This window comes from Schistocerca serialis, chromosome 5, assembly GCF_023864345.2.
Source record: "Schistocerca serialis cubense isolate TAMUIC-IGC-003099 chromosome 5, iqSchSeri2.2, whole genome shotgun sequence".
NCBI lineage: Eukaryota > Metazoa > Arthropoda > Insecta > Orthoptera > Acrididae > Schistocerca > Schistocerca serialis.
The window spans coordinates 721,289,153-721,308,765 of NC_064642.1; the positions used below are offsets into that span (position 1 = coordinate 721,289,153).

Sequence of the window (19,613 nt, forward strand, 5' to 3'; positions counted from 1 at the left end):
TGATGAGAAGGAACATTGCTCTAGGATACCTTCTGTTTCCTCTATAACTGTTCTTTCTAAGTGTGCTACAATTATCATGCATTTGTCTTCATCTGTGCACACTTCATGTTGCTGGAAGATGCATTCTATTTGTGCCAACCATGTCTGTGGACAATTATGTCAGAATGGTAGGAGCTTGAAGTGAGCCACTCAGTTCACACTATACCTACATTGCTAATTACTGTCACCTACTGCTCATTGCAGCATAGCTGAAGTCATGTTTCTGTCTCCATCAAAAGTGGTAGTGTATCTGCCATTATTGTCTCTCTCTCTCTCTCTCTCTCACATACACACAAAATATATATATATATATATATATATATATATATATATATATATATATGTCTGCTTGTGTCTGTATGTGTGGATGGATATGTGCGTGTGTGCGAGTGTATACCTGTCCTTTTTTCCCCCTAAGGTAAGTCTTTCCGCTCCCGGGATTGGAATGACTCCTTACCCTCTCCCTTAAAACCCACTTCCTTTCGTCTTCCCCTCTCCTTCCCTCTTTCCTGATGAGGCAACAGTTTGTTGCGAAAGCTTGAATTTTGTGTGTATGTTTGTGTTTGTTTGTGTGTCTATCGACCTGCCAGCGCTTTTGTTCGGTAAGTCACCTCATCTTTGTTTATATATATATATATATATATATATATATATATATATATATATATATATTTTTTTTTTTTTTGACATAGGCCTTGTTGTCCTAGCTAACTTTCCGACAGTCGTTTTGTTGCGCCTGTCTGTGACTCAGCATCTCCATTATATGGTGAGTAGCAACTATAGTTTTCATTATACTGCTATGTTTTAGTAACCACATTTTTCAATGTTCAGTTGGGGTGTGAACAGCATGCTTGCTACGAACAACAATTTGCCTTTTAGGATGTGCAAGCAGAAATAAATGAAAATCGAGACATCTCATTAGCTGCACCTATCTGCTGGCTTGAAAAAAAGCCACAGCTTTATAATAATATAACAACAACAATAATAATAAACAACATACTTAAACATTTGTCATTAAAATTTGTTATATTTTCTGTTTAAAATATACAAAATAATAAATGATAAAGGAATGCACACTTTAATGTACATTTCGAAAGTCACAATCCTGATAATTATTAGCATCATGACGAGATACACAGTACTCAGTATGTGTATATATATACATGTTTATGTTACATGCTTTATCTGAAACCAACGTTTAAAGATCAGGCTCCAAGAAACCTTATCATCTGCATGTGACTAATGCAGAAGTGCATTGTCTGTCAATGTTCGGCACATGGATTCAAGACATACACGGGCAGCATCTGCTTTGGCTGCATTTTGGTTGTTACTGGCAACTGCCGACTTGAATTCCTGTCCATTTACACACACCTATGAGGAAATACAGAAATAAATCCATCAGTCCAGACAAAAGGAAACGGTACACACAATATAACATTTAAATTTCACATTACTAGTTTGCTGGTACAGTGTAGGGCAAAAATGACCCCCATGTTAGGAGAGAAAACTCTTACATTTTGAAAGGCTATACAAACTGACAGAAGCCATAAGCTCAAATGATTCTTTCATTCATAAAAAAAACCACACACAATGCAATGTTTAACTTTTTTAGAGACAACATAAATCAAGCAGGGGTCACTCTGAATTAAAATTTCTGACTGTTTTCATGGAAATTATTGGTGCTTTTCAAAGGCATCATAGATGGAAAGATGACAATGTGTCATGTTTGGTTTCCTTTTATTTGTTAAGGAAGTTCTCTGTGATAAAGACGCTGTGGTTCAAACTGCCATCTGGCCATCCAGATTTAAGTTTTTCACAGTTCTCTTACATAATTTTGAGTAAATGTCATGATAGTTCCTTTCAAAATGCCACAACTGATTATGTGTGCTGTCCTTGACCAACCTGTAATTTTTTTCTCTCTCTTAACAATTTTGTTGCTAATGGGGCATTAAGCTGCAATCTTTCTTTCTTCAGAATAAGGTACACACATAAAATATTCAGGATCGCCCCCAAGTAAAAATTCAGACCAACAACAAGTAAGTGGGCAAGGCAAGCTATGCAATGTACAGAGATCAGATGATCACTGAAAGTAGCTCTCAAAAACTAAGAGAGAGGACAAAGTGTTGTACGTGATGGTTTCATATCGGAGGTAATGCCAACTGCATCCGTAGCATTTGATAATGCTACACATACACCTTTGGGCATGCCACATCATGATTACCTCTGGATATTCAATAAATTTTAGTTGTGTATGGGTTTGGTGAACTATGGGTTTCTGCACAGGGGCAGTCTCTATTAAACTCTGGGGCTCTTAAGCAGACAATCTGACAATGCAGCTGTTATTACCCATTAGGTAATCATCTTGATGGATTGCTTTGTGGAGAACAATAAGTGGGCTGCACACAAGTCTACCCTGCAGATAGTGTGATAAGCAATGTCGCAACCCTCTCAAATGGAATGGTTCAAGGGTCACACAATAACCGTCAGACTGTTAAATGATACTACTGACTTGACAACTGAGGAGTTTGTAGGCATGTGATCAATATGAGAACTGGACTTCTTGATCCCAGGGATAGAAGATTAGCAGCACTTGAGCCTGGGCTGAGACTGCAGAACAACATGGACCCTTCTATTAAGAGAGAAAAATTTCAGAGCATTAGGATTCAAAAGATTTCTCGTTTTGGAAGAAGAGTTCAAAATGGCTCTGAGCACTATGGGACTTAACATCTGAGGTCATCAGTCCCCTAGAACTTAGAACTACTTAAACCTAACTAACCTAAGAACATCACACACACCCATGCCCGCGGCAGGTTTCGAACCTGCGACCATAGTGGTTGCACGGTTCCAGACTGAAGCGCCTAGAACCGCTCGGCCACTCCAGCCAGCAGGAAGAAGAGTAAAATAACATCAAATGCAATGTAGTGTAATTATCAGAAGTATTGGGAAGGTGGGTGGAGAGCAAATAGTACTAAAATAAGCATCTATCCACCAATATGCTCACACTCCTGACAAGGACGAAGCATGTACTGAAAATTCAGTGGTTCAGTGTGCGATCCAACTACATGCGATCATCTTGCTATTGTGAAACAAAGAAAAGTGGTGCGCAAAGAAGAAAAAAGTGGGAAACTAAAGAAAAAGAAAAAAAAAAAGGTGGTCAGAGAAATGCAACACATTGTTCTGGCCTAGAATGAATAAAGCAACGTTTTACAAGGAGTATAATTGTCTTAAATCATTCCTACAATAAGGTCCACCCTATGCACTATTCTCATTGTAGCTACTAGATGAGACAATCCTTGCCTCTAAGTAGCCATAACATCCCAATTACACACTATGCTCCAGTTCATATTATTTTCCTTCACTATGGTTCACATAACTGAGCCTGCGGAGACCACAGAACTTATCTAATGAACCTTCCTATCATTACCTGCATCGTATCAAGCCCACCACTGGAACAATATACGTTATCAAAGTCATCTGTAATGGTTGGTTGGTTTAAAAGGGAGGGAAGGGACCAAACTATGAGGTCATCAGTCCATTGTTCCTAATAAAACAATGGCACAAGTGTGAGAATAAAATGGACAAGACATATAACACAAAACAGAAAGAATGTAAAAACCACAAGAACGAAGGAAAGGCAACAAACACTAGAAAGAAAAAAGAGGACAAGAAAACAACAGAGAGACGCTAGAAACAGAAGAGAGTAAAACAAGAAAGCAGATTACAGTGGCTGGCTGACCACGAGAATAAAAAGGAAAAGCCAGCTAGTCTGCAACACATTAAAACTTCCACCCTAAAAGCACTAGAGTGGAGGACACAGAGGGACAAAGCTCATGCGCTAAAACCTACATAGCAGTATAAAATCCACTCTCTCGGATAAAATGTAAAACTAAAGCTGCTGCAGAGGCATCATCGCCCAACATCGAAGGTAGGGAGCTGGGAAAGTTAAAAGTTTGCTGATGAGTGGCCAAAAGGGACAGTCTAGCAAGAGGTGGATGACTGTCATTTGGGAGCCACAGTGACACAGGGGTGATCCTCGCGACAGAGTAGGTAACCATGCATTAGCCATGTATAACCAACACAGAGCCGGCAGAGGACAACTGATTTCCTGTGAGACTGCATGGAAAACTTCCACACATATGTCGTATCCTTAATGACATGCAGCTTGTTGTGCATACTGTTATGCCATTCCGTCTCCCAAAGCCTGAAAACCCTGCAGCATAAGACAGATCGCAGGTCAGCTTTGGAGATGCCCATCTCCAGGAGCGGTTTCCGTGTCACCTGTTTGGCCAACCTGTCAGCAAGTTCATTGCCTAGGATTCTGACACATCCTGGGGTCCACACAAACATCACTGAACGACGGGGCCATTCCAGGGCACAGATGGACTCCTGGATGGTCGATACCTTGTGGGCTGCTCAATGAGTTGGTACACAGGAGAAATGACGCATCAGGGCATGAGCGGATGTGCTCAAGAGCACGAGATATGGCCACCCGCTCTGCAGTGAAAACACTGCAGCCATCTGGCAAGGAGTGCTGTTAAATATGTTCTCCATGAACATACGTAAAGCCTACATGAACATCAGCCATCAAGCCGTCAGTGTAAACCACGTCAGAGCCCCGGAGCAAGTCAAGAATAGAGAGGAAGTGACAGTAAGTAGAGAGCGGCGGGGTTAACGGAGTCCTTAAGGTCATGCAAAAGGTCCAGACGAAGCTGTGGCCAAGACGTATACCAAGGAGGTGTACACGAACAGACCGTAAGTAGAGGTGGTAAAGGAAAGGACTCCAGTTCGGAGAGAAGGGACCGCATACAAACCGCAATCGTTAGCCCCGACCTTGGCCGCTGAAACGGGAGATGGACCACTGTGGGCGGGAAAAGGAGATGGTAATTTGGATGCTCAGGAGAACTATGAATGTGTGCAGTGTAACTGATGAGCAGTTGTGCACGTCCGATCTGCCATGGAGGGACCCCAGCCTCCACCAGTAGGCTGGTCACCGGACTCGTCCTAAAAGCTCCTGTCGCTAGTCGAACCCCGCAGTGGTGCACAGGGTCGAGTAAATGCAACGCTGAGGGCACTGCCGAACCATAAACCACACTCCTATAGTCAATTTGGAATTGGACAAGGGCTCTGAAGACCTGCAGCAGCACAGAGTGACCTGCACCGCAACTGGTGTTGCTCAGGCAACGGAGGTCATTAAGGTGCTGCCAGCACTTCCGCTTAAGCTGATGAAGATGAGGAAGTCACGTCAATCAAGCGTCGCAAACCAGTCCTAAGAATCGATATGCCTCCATTACAGGAAGTGGATCATCATGAAGGTAAAGTTCTGGGTCTGGATGAATGGTACGATGCCAACAGAAGTGCATGAGACACGACTTTGCAGCTAAAAACTGGAAGCCATGGGCTAGAGCCCATGACTGCGCCTTGTGGATGGCTCCCTGTAGGCATCGCTCACCAACAACAGTACAGGAGCAGCAGTACGAAATGCAGAAGTCATCTGCATACAGAGAAGGTGAGACAGAGAGCCCGATAGCTGCTGTTAGACCATTAACGGCCACTAAAAATAAGGGACACTCAATACAGAATCCTGTGGGACTCCATTCTCCTGGATATGGGTGGAACTACAGGAGGCAACAAATTGATATGGAAAGTATGGAGCGACAGGAAGTTTTGGATAAAAATCGGGAGCGTACCCCGGTGACCCCACTCATACAATGTGCAAGGATATGATGTTGCCAGGTCATGTCGTATGCTTTATGTAAGTTAAAAAAGACGGCAACCAGGCGTTGGCACCTGGAAAAGGCTGTTCAGATGCCAGACTCGAGGGACACAAGATTTTCAGAGGTAGAGCAACCCTGGTGGAAACCGCCCTGACATGGAGCCAGTAGGCCACGTGACTCCAGGACCCAACCCAACCACCGACACACCATATGTTCCAGTAGCTTACAAAGAATGTTGGTGAGGCTGATGGGCCAATAGCTATCTACATCAAGCAGGTTTTTACCGGGTTTGAGCACCGGAATTGTGGCGCTCTCCCGCCATTGTGATGGAAAGACGCCATCGCACCAGATGCGGTTGAAGATGACGAGCATATATTGCTTGTAGTCAGATGAAAGATGTTTAATCATCTGGCTGTGGATCCGATCTGGATCTGGCCCAGGAGCTGTGTCAGGGCAATGTGCAAGGGCACTGAGGAGCTCCTAATCTGTAAATGGGGTGTTATAGGATTCACTGTGGCATGCAGTGAGTGAGAGCACTTTCCCTTCCAATCGGCGTTTGAGAGTACGAAAGGCTGGCGGGTAATTCTCCGACACAGAAGCTCGAGCAAAGTGCAAAGTGCTCAGTAATCGCATTTGCGTCGGTAGATAACACGCCATTTATGGTAACACCGGGAACACCTGCTGGGGTCTGGTACACGAAATACGTTTGATCTTTTCCCAGACTTGGGAAGGTGACGTGTGGCACCCAATGGTCGAGACATATCTCTACCAACAATCCTGTTTCTGTCATTTGATAAGTTAGCGAACGTGGGCACGGAGCATTTAAAGGCTATGAGGTGCTCCAGGGAAGGGTGCCACTTATGCTGCTGTAGAGCTCGCCGATGCTCCTTAATTGCTTCAGCGACTTCTGGCAACCACCAAGGGCCTGCCTTATGCCGGGGGCACCATAAAGAGCGAGGATCGCGTTTTCTGCCACAGAAACAATTGTTGTAGTCACCTGCTCAACCATGATATTGATGTTACCGTGTGGGGGAGAGTCAACGGTGACAGCACAGGTGAATGTTTCCCAGTCCACCTTGTTTGAAGCCCATCTCAGCAGGTGTCTGTGGGCCTGATGCCGGGGCAGTGACAGAAAGACGGGGAAATGGTCACTACCACACAGGTCATCATGTGCTCTCCAGTAGATAGAAGGGAGAAGTCCTGGGCTGCAAATTAATAAATCAATGGCCGAGTAACTACCATGAGCAACACTGAAATGTGTGGCAGCCCCAGTATTTAAGAGGCAGAGGTCGAACGAGACAGCAAAGTTTCGACATCTCTGCCTTGACCAGTAAGCACGGTGCCACCCCACAAGGGGTCATGTGCGTTACAATCTCCCAAAAGTAGGAAAGATTTAGGGAGTTGATCAATCAGTGCAGTTAATACATTCAGGGATACTGAACCATCTGGAGGAAGATACACATTTCCTGTGTCACCATTGTTCTGAGAGCGACAACTTCAAGAGGGGTTTGAAGGGGCACAGCGTCATTACAGATTGAGATTAGGACATAAACGCAAACTCCCCCTGACAATCACTTATAGTTGCTACGGTTCTTGTAATATCCCTTACAGCCACGGAGGGCAGGGGTCCACATTGCCAGGAACCAGGTTTCCAGGAGGGCAATGCAGATGGCAGGTGTAAAGCTTAACAGATGCTGTAGCTCAGCCAGGCGGTGGAAAAAACCGCCCACCCATCCTCAGACACTGAGCTTCTAGGTAGCGGTGGTGTGGGTGCCACAGAAATTTCCTTGGTCTTAGGGGTCTTCTTTTTGGATTTCCTGTGGGATTCGGTGTAAGAATTACATGGGTTAACCATTTAGAATAGTGAAAATGAAAGTTCCAAAGCTAACTGCAATAAGGTAATATATATTTTAATATTTTACACAACAGGTCTGTTACAGCTTATTGCTGTTATCAACTGACGTCTAGTCAGAAGCGGTGACCCTGCTGCATATATAGTAAATTTCTTCTGTCACATCTTCATAAGCATAATATTTTTTGTAATTACGAAATGTAAAAAGATGTTTTTGTCAGATATTTTGACAATTCAGTATAAGTTGTTCTTATGATGCTATATGAAACATACAGCACTATAGTAAAGAACTGTCAAAATATTGAACTGTCAAAACAATGAACTGTTGAAATATCTGACAGAAAGTATTTTTACATATTGTAACTGCACAAAGTATTGTACTTAACAAGACTTGACAGAAAAACTTTACTATAGATACAATATGATCATCCCTTCCAACCAGATGTTACTTGATAACGGCAGTGAGCCAAAACAGATCTATTGTGTAAAATATTAAAAATAAATTACTCTGCTCGTAGCACAGTGCATGTAAAAGCACCTGTTCATCTCGATGACAGTGAATCCAGACACCATCATTGGCATTGGGTAACAAGAAAAGTAATTCATCTGACTCAGCAACACATTACCACTGATTAACAGTCCAATCTGATCTTCTGCTCGCTGCAATTCTAATGATGTCGTTGCATCATTGTGGGAACGCGCAGGGGTCTGCTGTGGAGCCCATGTTCAACAACTTGCATTGAATGGCATGCTCTGTAACATTTATGCCTGCACCAGCACTGTACTCTGTTGTCAAATCTGCAACAGACTGTTGCTTATCCTGCTTTACTGAGCAGGCAAGCTTCCAATTCCCATGTTTTGTGATGAGGTGCGCAAGTCCGACGCCTTGTTGCCTACTTGTGGTTTCACTGTCCTTCCACCATGTTCCATAGATGCTCACTACAGCAGCAAACAAACATGTGACCAACTTTACAATTTGCGAGATCCTCTTTCCCAGGTGCTCGATTGTAACAATCTGTCTTTGTCAGTCAGTTACATTCATGGATTTATCCACTTGTGAACAACAGTCTCACTTGAATGACATCCTATTCACCTCTACTTTGCTTTTATAGTAATCTTACAGGATTGTATGCCTTATAACACTATCAGACAGTGTTCAATGTCCGGGTGGGCAATGGTCATAATGAATTGACTCATAAGTGTATTTATGTGCATGTCTGCTGCCTCTTTGTAACTATAGGCTTTTCGTATCTGTGTTTGATTGTAGCTCCAATTTGGAGACCATTTTCTAGATACATTTAATTCAGAAAACAAAAAAAGAAATATTTTTCAATCATAAGCCATATGCACTTCAACAAGGTGCCATATGTAAACCACAAAATTACAATAAAATAATGTATTTTATTAGTAACAAATTAAAATTTGTGTAGCAGAGATGATGATACCTAAAACCCAACTACACACAAAACTGTCAATGTAAAAATGAACGAAAATGGCATACAATATATAAACATTACCTAAAAGTAAAAATACATGGTTATTCAAAAAAGACAATACCACTTTAAATAACTTTTACTTTATCCAATATAAATTAGATATGAATATCTATGCACTGTTGAAAAGAAGAGGGGATCTAAAGTACTGATTATCATTGCTAGAGCAGTAATAGTGGTGTAAACAGACATTAGAATGCTAGTGCCCACAGACAGCTGTGAATAAGGTGGATACATGCAGTAGCATAAAGTGAAAAGATCTCCTGATTTCACACCACGTGACTTTGTCTTGTGGGACTTCCAAAAGAGGCAGTCTGGAAATCTATCCCAATTTCGAGGAGTGATACATATTCCTGTGTCTTCTTACCGACAAATGAGCCTCGCAACCAAAAAGTTATCTGTGTAATAAGAAAGCACAAGTAACATGTCGAATATGAATGTTCACGTATTGCATAATGATTTTATTTTTATTTTGCATATGGGAGCTATATCGAGGGATGATTGCAGCACCTTTGCGAGAGAAAATATCGCTTGGATGTGGTAATAAGTAAACTAGTGTCATCCTGCCTAGGAGATATGAGAATTCCCTAGAACTGTTACATTAAGACTGAAATGTGTGGTTTGGGAAGGAAGACAAAAAATTATACTACTCTTGCATAAAGAAGGATGATCACAGTGGTTTAATGTGGTTGATTAAGTACATGGTTATCATGTCACCAGTTAGCAGTTCTAGCTGGATTACAGTAACATCCCTGCAGCCATAATTAGGAGGTTCCCAATGATGTGGAACATGCCAAAAAACATAACATTTGCTTAAAAAAGAACTGATGCACTTTTGTTCAGTTATACAAATCGTAAGTGAAATAGTCCAAAAGAACATGCGATAAAATAGATAAAAGATACATTTTTCATTTAGAAATTAATTAAACAACCTTGCTGCAAATATATAAATTTAAACAATCTAAAGTAAATAAGATAATTCCTAGGCCAGCAATGTCAACACAAAAAACAGGTTACATGGCTTACTTTCAAAGACTGCGTCACTGTACTGATATCAGGCATTACTTAGCTTTCATGTTATGTTATGTTATGTTATGTTATTAATTAATACATACAGCAGCTGGTTCTGCTAAAAAAGTTTATCAGTGAAGTAGGAGCAGTTGGCCACCAATACATCCTTTTGGCCCCTCATTAACCATTCTGTTAGAAGCTAAACTCTCTTTGGTTGCGGCAGGCTATTGCAAATGCGAGTTGTTGGACTACAGTGGATGGTTTCAACACCACATAAAAATTTTTTTCCTTGTTCTTGGAACTGATTTCATGAACTTAACTGTTGATCTGAATGACTGATATACATTCTGTAGAAAAAAAAGAGAGAGAGAGAGAGAGAGAGAGAGAGAGAGAGAGAGAGAGAGAGAGAGAGAGAGTGAGTGAGTGAGTGAGTGAGTGAGAGAGAGAGAGAGAGAGAGAGAGAGAGAGAGAGAGAGAACAATTTCAGAAAAATTGGATGAGCATCACAAATTGAGCAAGTCAATAATGCATTGGTTCCTTCCGGACCCTTACGCAAGCTGTTAGATGGCTTGGCACTGATTGACAGAGTTGTTGGATGTCCTCTTGAGGGATACTGTGCCAAACTCTGTTCAACTGGTGCATTTGATTGTCAAAACCCAGAGATGGTTGGACAACCCTGCCCATAATGCTCCAAAAGTTCTCAATTGGCCAACTGGGGAGATAAGCGGTAAGCTTGCTGGCATGAGCAGGATTTGGCAAGCACAAAGACAAGAAGTAGAAACTCTCGCCTTGTGTGGGCAGATGTTATCTTGCTGAAATGTAAGCCCAGGATGGCATGCCCTGATGGGCAACAAAATGGAGCGTAGAATATCGTTGATGTATCACAGTGCTGTAAAGGTGACATGGATGACAAACAAAGGGGTTCTGCTATGAAAAGAAATGGCACCACAGACCATCACTCTTGGATGTTGGGCTGTATGGCAGGCGACAGGTTGGTACCCACCACTGTCCGAAGTGTCGGGAAATCATTTTTCAATGGAAGTGCACATACGCACCCTCCAGCTGCTCTTGGTGCTTGGGCTGTTTGCGACCCCAATCTCTCTCTCTCTCTCTCTCTCTCTCTCTCTCTCTCTCTCTCTCTCTCTGTAAAGCTGTTGTAACATTCTGGGTCAAAGGAAATATCGATATAGGTATTGCACTTGCCCATTAGCTGTCCCAAGTATATACTTTTGACGTAAGTGAGTTGAAAAAAGCAGTTACGGTGACAGGAGTTCAACAAATGACAATCTGCAGCATGTTTACTATTCTGAAAGTTGGTGTAAATGGAAGCAAGCTGAGATGAACATGACACTGCATACTTTTGATCGTAAGCCACCACTGAGGAGTGACTTTATTGAAGATACTCCTATTGTGTATAAACATCTGACTGATGACAGTTTGGTGGAGAGATGCCTTGGAGCCTATTGCTGAACAACAATAAAGCTCTGAATTCTTTAATTTGGAATTATGCTCCGAAACATTTTTTTGAGTGCAAAAGTCATTTAAATTGATAACAATTAAGTATGCATAATTAAGAATGATGGATTTAAGGGTGTCTTGCATAACATGAAAGTTATAGTTGCTACTGTCACCACAGCTTCTTCATTCACCATAAAAAGGAATGAGAAATGCCTGAAGTGTTTGGACCAGCACTTGTTCCAGAGCAGCACTCAGGCTAGAATTGTGGATAAAGAGACTCGCACTTCAGAAAAATGAGATCTTCAAAGAAGAGGAAGGTTTACAGTATGGCCTTGGAATAGCAGATCAGTGGCAAGTTGAAACATTTTAAAGTTATATATACAAAAATTGGACTCAAAATTTTAAATGCATATTTCTTGAGACAATGCTTTTAAACTGGTTTGTATGATTTTAAAAAAATGACTAATCAGTAAAATTAGATGCTGTTTCAGATTTAATAAAATAGAAACTTGTAATTTTGCCATAAACCTATTAAAATTTATAATATTTGTTGTTTATTTACACTTAAAAGTGGCAAAAATAGGTTGATTTGCAATATCTACATTTCCAAGTAGCCACTATTTTTAAATGCACTTCAGGAAATTTGAGTTTCACAGTACGCGCCATATAATTTAATTCTGATAACGTATACACAAGATGTGATCAAAAAGTAAAAGAAATGTTTTGATTTTGTGGGCTTTATACATCCAACTTTCAAAAAAATTCTTTTCTCTTGTCGGTACACATGTTCCTAGTGTAGGTCTGCATTTTCAGCTGTTTTGAATGTCTATTTTATTCTTGACAGTCAAAAAGGCTGTATATGTTTTTTACAGATCGGTGAATTTTTACTTTCGAAAAAGATGGATCAAAAAATTTGCAATAAATTTTGCTTGAAAAATGGAATGAAGTGCAGCGCTGTTGACTGTGGCTTTAGGTGAATCTACTATGAGTAAGACAAGAGCTTACAGGTGATATAAGCATTTCAAAGATGGTCGAGAAGATGTTGAAGATGACGACTGCCCTGGGCATCGTAGCATATCAATTACCGGTGAATGTGGAAGAAGTAAAGAAAATGGTTCTGGAAAATTACTGAATCACCATCAGAGGTTTTTGATGATGTCGCCATTTCCTTTGGCTCATGCCATGCAATTTTTTCAGATGTTTTGGGCATGAAAAGTGTAGCAGAAAAGTTTGTTCCAAGATTGTAAAGTTCAACAAAAACAACATCATCGCCTACACATTGCTCAGGAATTGCTGAATGAAGTCAACAATGATCCAGAACTTCTAATGAAGGTTGTAACAGATAAGTGAAAAACTTGGGTATATGAGTATGACGCCAAAACCAAGTCCCAGCCAACCCAATGGAAACTGCTTAAAGAGCCAAGACCGAAAACAATTTGACTAGTTGGATCACATATAACAGTTCTTCTCGCTGCTTTCTTCAATTATCATGGGATAACGTATCAATGACTTCTTACCTTCTGGTCGTACAGTCAGAAGCAGGAAGTTAATGTACCGTTTGTGTGAAGCAATCCATGGAAAACAACCAGAACTGTGGCAAAACCATTTGTGGAAAATGCATCATCATGATAATGCTCCCCCCCCCCCCTCCCCACCACCACCTCAATGCTTGTTCGTGATTTTTTTTTTGTCAAAAAGGAAAACCATTATGTTGCCTTAACCACCATATTTCCTGTATGTTCCCCCCCTGCGACTTCTCTCTATTCGTACAGTCCTGGGACTAAAGAGAACCGTAAAGGACATTGTTTTGTCACCATTGATGAGATAAAAACAGAACTGTCGAAGGAGCTCAACAGCATAGTGACAAGCGAGTTCCAAAGTGCTTACAATACCAGAAAAGGCACTGGCATAAAAGTATTATATCTACTGGGGATTACTCTGAAGGGGACAGAGTTAATGTTGATGAATAAATACAGTTTCTTCAAGAAAAACAAAAAAATTCCATTACTTTTTGATCACACTTCATATGTTTAATTTTGATTAAAGACTTGTACTTCACTCTCAACCACACGCAAATCTAACACACAAAAACTCTTCTACCTGCAGACTGTCCTGTTTTATGCAGCTGTTGGGTGAAAAACTCTCACATCTTTTGGAGTGCATTAAGTTGTTTCCCCCTTTCTTTAAGTTTAATGATAATGAAATGGCTGGAAAACTTATATTAACATCAATGAAAATTTGATTAACAGCTCTTTTTGAAACTATACCTGACTTACTGTTTATTGCAAACTTTGTATCATCTGTAAGCAAAACCAACTTATCATCTGATAAATTTAGTGGTGGAAGATGCACAAGCAAAAGTAAAGGCCTAACACAGAATCTTGTGACACATGATATGTAATTAATTCTAATTCAGCTAAAGACTGTTCATTTAGTACACAACTCTTTCCTACAGTCATTAGCTGCTTTAAGCATAGTATGTGCTTTGTTAATGTTCCACAGTTTTTCACTATTTTGAGTGGGGTAATGAAGATTAGAGTTTGACATCCTGTTGACAGTTCAGTCATTAAATATGGAACACAAGGAACCACACTGGCATTTGTCTGGAGCAATTTATAGAAATATCAGAAAATAAAAACCTGGATAGCTAGACAGTGACAATTAGGACCGTTGTCCTCCCGAATGTGAGTCCAATGTACTAACCACTACACCACCTTGGAATGGGAGAAACTGATGCCACAATGTTCATCTTTGGTATGCTAGAGGGGAAGGTGTCACAAATTCTGTGCATTTCACATGTTTATTTACATATATAAGACAACTTCCAATTTTTTCTTTGTGTGAGACTGCATGTGCCAGACAGTTTCAACTTTAAAAATTAGATTATAACATTTTACTGTTCATGTCATTTTCTCATAAACTCTCTCTGACTATGTTATCATTTATGTATATCATGATTTATTGCATCATATTTTTAAATGTTTGAGAGTGCCACACAAAATTCGTATTATACTGAAGAGCCAAAGAAACTGGTACACCTGCCTAATATCGTGTAGGGCCCTCGTGAGCTTGCAGAAGTGTCGCAACACAATGTGGCATGGACTCGACTAATGTCTGGAGGGAACTGACACCATGAATCCATAAGAGTATGAGGGGGTGGAGATCTCTTCTGAACAGCATGTTACAAGGCATCCCAGATATGCTCAATGAAGTTCATGTCTGAGGAGTTTGGTGGCCAGCAGAAGTGTTTCAACCCAGAAGAGTGTTCCTGAAGCCACTCTGTAGCAATTCTGAATGTGTGGAGTGTTGCATTGTTCTAGAATCATATCTAGATGTATCAAGGGTCCCAAATCAGTCCAACTTCACATCCTCCACATCATTACAGAGCCTCCACCATCTTGAACAGTTCCCTGCTGAAATTTAGGGTCCATAGATTCATGAGGCTGTCTCCGTACCCATACATGTCCATCTGCTCAATACAATTTGAAATGAGACTTGTCCAACCAGGCAACACGTTTCCAGTCATCAACACTCCAATGTCAGTGTTGATGGGCCCAGGTGAGGCTTTGTGTCATGCAGTCATTAAAAGTACGTGAGTGGGGCTTCGGCTCCGAAAGTCCATATCGATGATGTTTCATTGAATGGTTCGCGTGCTGATGCTTGTTCATGGCCCGGCACTGAAATCTGCAGTAATCTGTGGAAGGGTTGCACTTCTTTCATGCTGAATGATTCTCTTCAGTCCCAGAAAGATGATGCCCGGGATAAAACTTCCGTCTTTACGTAAATCATACAATGTCCTGTATTCAGGCAGTGTTCTGTAGTTGCCGACTTTTCCGGTTGATGTATGACGCTGATGTTCATCACAGCGATATTGTACTGTGCGGCATGTCTGGCCTTTATAGTCCAACACTGACAAGGAATCTTGCACACACCACATTTCCTCAGTCCAAGGTCATCCTTAACCGAACCCAACAGGTTTGTCAGTTTTGCAGATGGTTGAAAAACACACTTAACTCTGTATCTTCCGAGGACTCTTCCGATTATTGATGACATGGCACCAAAATATGGCAAAAAGGCCAAAGGGGTGGGTATCTTCGTATCTTCATTCTGCTCCATAGATTGAACTCGTCTGGGCCTGAATGCATTATGTATCTGTCTCTCAGCATAACCGTTTTGTCAGAACACTGTCATTGGCCTTTTTGCCGTATTTTGGTGCCATGTCATCAAGAATCGAAAGAGTCCTTGGAAGATATGGAATTAAGTGTGTTTTTCAACCATCTGCAAAACTGAGAAACCTGTTGGGTTTGGTTAAGGATGACCTTGGACTGAGGAAATGTGGTGTGTACAAGATTCCATGTCAGTGTGGGGCAGCGTGTGTAGGCCAGACATGCCGCACAGTACAAGAACGCTGCGATGAACATCAGCGTCATACACACCTTCATCAACCGGAAAAGCCAGCAATTGCAGAACACTGCCTGAATACAGGACATTGTATGATTTATGAAAAGACGATGGGTAGATCACATAACTAATGAGGAAGTATTGAATAGGATTGGGGAGAAGAGAAGTTTGTGGCACAACTTGACCAGAAGAAGGGATCGGTTGGTAGGACATGTTCTGAGGCATCAAGGGATCACCAATTTAGTATTGGAGGGCAGCGTGGAGGGTAAAAATCGTAGAGGGAGACCAAGAGATGAATACACTAAGCAGATTCAGAAGGATGTAGGTTGCAGTAGGTACTGGGAGATGAAAAAGCTTGCACAGGATAGAGTAGCATGGAGAGCTGCATCAAACCAGTCTCAGGACTGAAGACCACAACAACAACAACAACAACAACATGAAAAGACGGAAGTTTTATCCCCAGCATCATCTTTCTGGGACGGCATCATTAAGGAAGCAACACATATCTGTGCAGCTGATAATCTCATCAACCAAGATACGGGATTTCAACTGAGCACAACCTGGAACCCTGGATTGGCTGCTATTAAATCACAATGCAAAAATCAAGATTCTTCTATAACAGGCCCGTCATAACACTGGCCTAGTATGGTCGTTGGTGAGTAACGTCTGGCCACACTGTTGACAAACGCAGCGTACAGCGCACATGCGGGAGAGCCGCTCTGCGATTTTCGGCAGGGGGAGTTTAAATATGGCAAATCACTGCGCACGCACAATTTCTGTGACTGCGCATTCTTCGCGCGCGTTCTAAAAATGGGGCGTCGGTGTGCGAATCCATCAGTCATACCTAGCCACGAGCAAGGTTGAACCACCTGAAGATGTTGGACAGTTGCTCTGAGGAAATATTGTGGAATTTGCGTAACATGATCTGGTGGCAAACCCATGAAGACTATTTACAACACATCAGCTGGGAAAGCTTGAAAAGTCACAATAAAATTGTTTTGGGTAGCAGCAGACTGCCATCAAGTTTTTCAATCTCTAAGTAGGCACATAATGAGCAATGTATTTCTCTCAGCTGACCACCAATGGCAGCCCACTAGCCGAGAGAACAATGTCTCATGTCTCCACTCGTAACTTTCGACAAACTTCCTTTTTACACTGTTCAGTACCACAAAGAAATAACAATAACATCATGCAAAATAAGAACTCCTGCAACAGTAAAAATGATAAGAAACGAAATCACAGTGTGCAACAAACACGAAGGACAGCAAGCAGTTTGAAACTCCAGCACAGTATAAGAAGGTACCGTTATGGTTGTGGGGGTGAAGATTTGGCAACTGCGAGTGCCTGCTGCGACTGCACGTGTCATGGGATTGGCAGAATGTGTACTGTGTATCCCAAATGTGTTCCCCCTCTAATGATTTTGTTGTAACTGCCAATGTAAAGTCTTCTTGAACAGACTGTAGGTGGCTGACTATGTGTAGATTCCACACCAAAGTTTTTAGGTCCCTCACCATCCAATTCTGATAATATTGGCTGTAAGACATCTCAGAAGTATTAGTGTGCAACCCAATTATTAGTGTACGACCCAAGTATTAGCGTATAACCATAAGAAATCTCCCCCCCCCCCCCCCCCATTCGTGATACGTTTATGTGATCAACTGCTGAAGCATTTGCAATAAAGGCTCTGAATCTGAAGCAGTCCTAAAGGGGTGTGGAGCTCATATAACACAAGGTACAGAAAAGTAGTTAAATGCCAAGAATGGCACCAATGATATTTTTGGGGAATATCTAAGTGTATACTAGAAGGATTAAGTTAAGTAAAGGGAAATGGAAGTGGTTATTTGTCACAGTACACAAGAAATTAAAATCCATCACAATAGAAACTGAGGCTGCACGCCAGACTGTCTGGGCACGACTACAAGGGGAAGGCCTCAGACATGGCCACTGATTTGGCTCATATTTGGCAGGTCACTTCTTTACAACTTAAATGAAATGACTAATGTATTTTAGCTCAATCCCCCCCCCCCCCTCCATTTTTGAGAAAAGCACCCCAAAAGTTCATGACCCTTTTTTGAGAAAACCACCCCAAAAGTTCATGACATGTTACAGCTCAAAGTTGATGTTATCGAAAACTGAGCATTTTCATCATCTTATAAGGGTATACAAACACGTATCCCAAGAAATCGTGAAAGGAAAGAAACTACTTTGACTGAGGCTTATCTACCTGTAAGGTAATTGTTGTTCAATGAAAGCACTGTTGGTGTGGTGACCAAGGCATCTGGCAAGAATGCAGAGAACCTGCAAGTGATTCCCAAACGCAGTCTGGCATTTTTTTCTGAGCGTGACAGGAACAGGCGGGTTAATAATGTTAAGTTACTGAGTACGGAATAGCAACAAGGTATGAAATTTCTAAAATGACTTGGGTTGGTAGAGAATTAAAATTTTAAGCCTCACTGTATGAAAATAATTCTGGGTAAAACTGCTGCAAAGATGAGGAATCATCACGTGTTATTGCATAAGGATAGTTCGTAGTCTACCTCACGTGACCCATTCATACAGGGAGCAATATTCCATCACAGCCTAAACTCTTCCAGTGCTTATAAGAAACTAATGATTAATTTGGTCTACAGGGGATAGAAGAGGTCAATCATTTAACTGACTCCTTAAAAATATCTTGAGAAGATTTTAAAACCATTCATTGTTGATAACAAGATTTCTGTGATATTGAATTCCTTGGACTGACCAAACCGTAACTGTCACTTATGATAGCATTTTTACATATGATGATGATCAACTAACTTGTACGACAGGTATTTTTCCATCTTGCCCACCATGAGATATTTATTTTTATTGCCAGATTAAATACTTTATTTTGAAACTTTAAAATTGATAACTGCTTCTGGAAATCCAGTGAGAATTGCATAACCACACAGACACAATAATGATTCCCAACAAAATTCATGATAAACTTTCAGTACCACTTTTTCAGGCCTTGTTGTCATATGCATGGTATGCAACAAAATTAATTCACAAAAATGAAATTAAACATATGATGAATCTTGGGAAGGAACGATGTAGTTGCATGAAGGGATGTTCTTGTGTTCTTGGTGCTGCAAATATATTTGCTCTGAATGTTTGTGTGAGAAATGCCTTCCATATAATTGTTTGAAGAAAATTGAGGACATTTAATAATGTGTGTGAAAGAACCACCACTGGGAGGAAACCAGGATTAAATTTTTAATTCTTTACTGATTCATGTCATTTGAGGAATTGGTTTGCCTACCTTGTTATTATTCCTTAACAATTTCTCACTTTATTAACCATCCTATTCCTATAATTTCAAAACGGGGAAAAATCTGGAGAATTATTTTTGGGAATGAAACACAGGTTCTCTGCTCCGCAGTCTGATGCCTTGCTTACTACACCAGCAGCACTTTCGTTGGAACAGCTTTCACCTTATGGGTACATCAGAGGTAGTTTTAGAAGTTTCTTTCCCCAAATTCTAAGAATGTGTTTTTGCAGACCCCATATAAGATGATGAAAAATGTTCAATTTTCAACTATTTATTGACCCCGCCAATTTGTAAATGACTGTGTGTGACGAACTTCATGGCTTATTCAAAAACAGGGAGGGAAGAGGGGATGT

At 41.1% G+C, this 19,613-nt stretch overlaps 1 protein-coding gene across 1 annotated transcript in view; it reads right to left on the bottom strand.

Annotated features, from left to right (window-relative positions):
* Positions 1-1,046: 1,046 nt before the first annotated feature.
* The window catches only part of LOC126481405 (serine/arginine repetitive matrix protein 2-like), a 349,894-nt gene continuing 331,327 nt past the window's right edge, over positions 1,047-19,613 (bottom strand). The window contains exon 11 of the mRNA XM_050105134.1: positions 1,047-1,410. Coding sequence (XP_049961091.1) covers positions 1,279-1,410 — 132 coding nt within the window. The 3' untranslated portion in view covers positions 1,047-1,278. The remainder of the gene's footprint in view (positions 1,411-19,613) is intronic.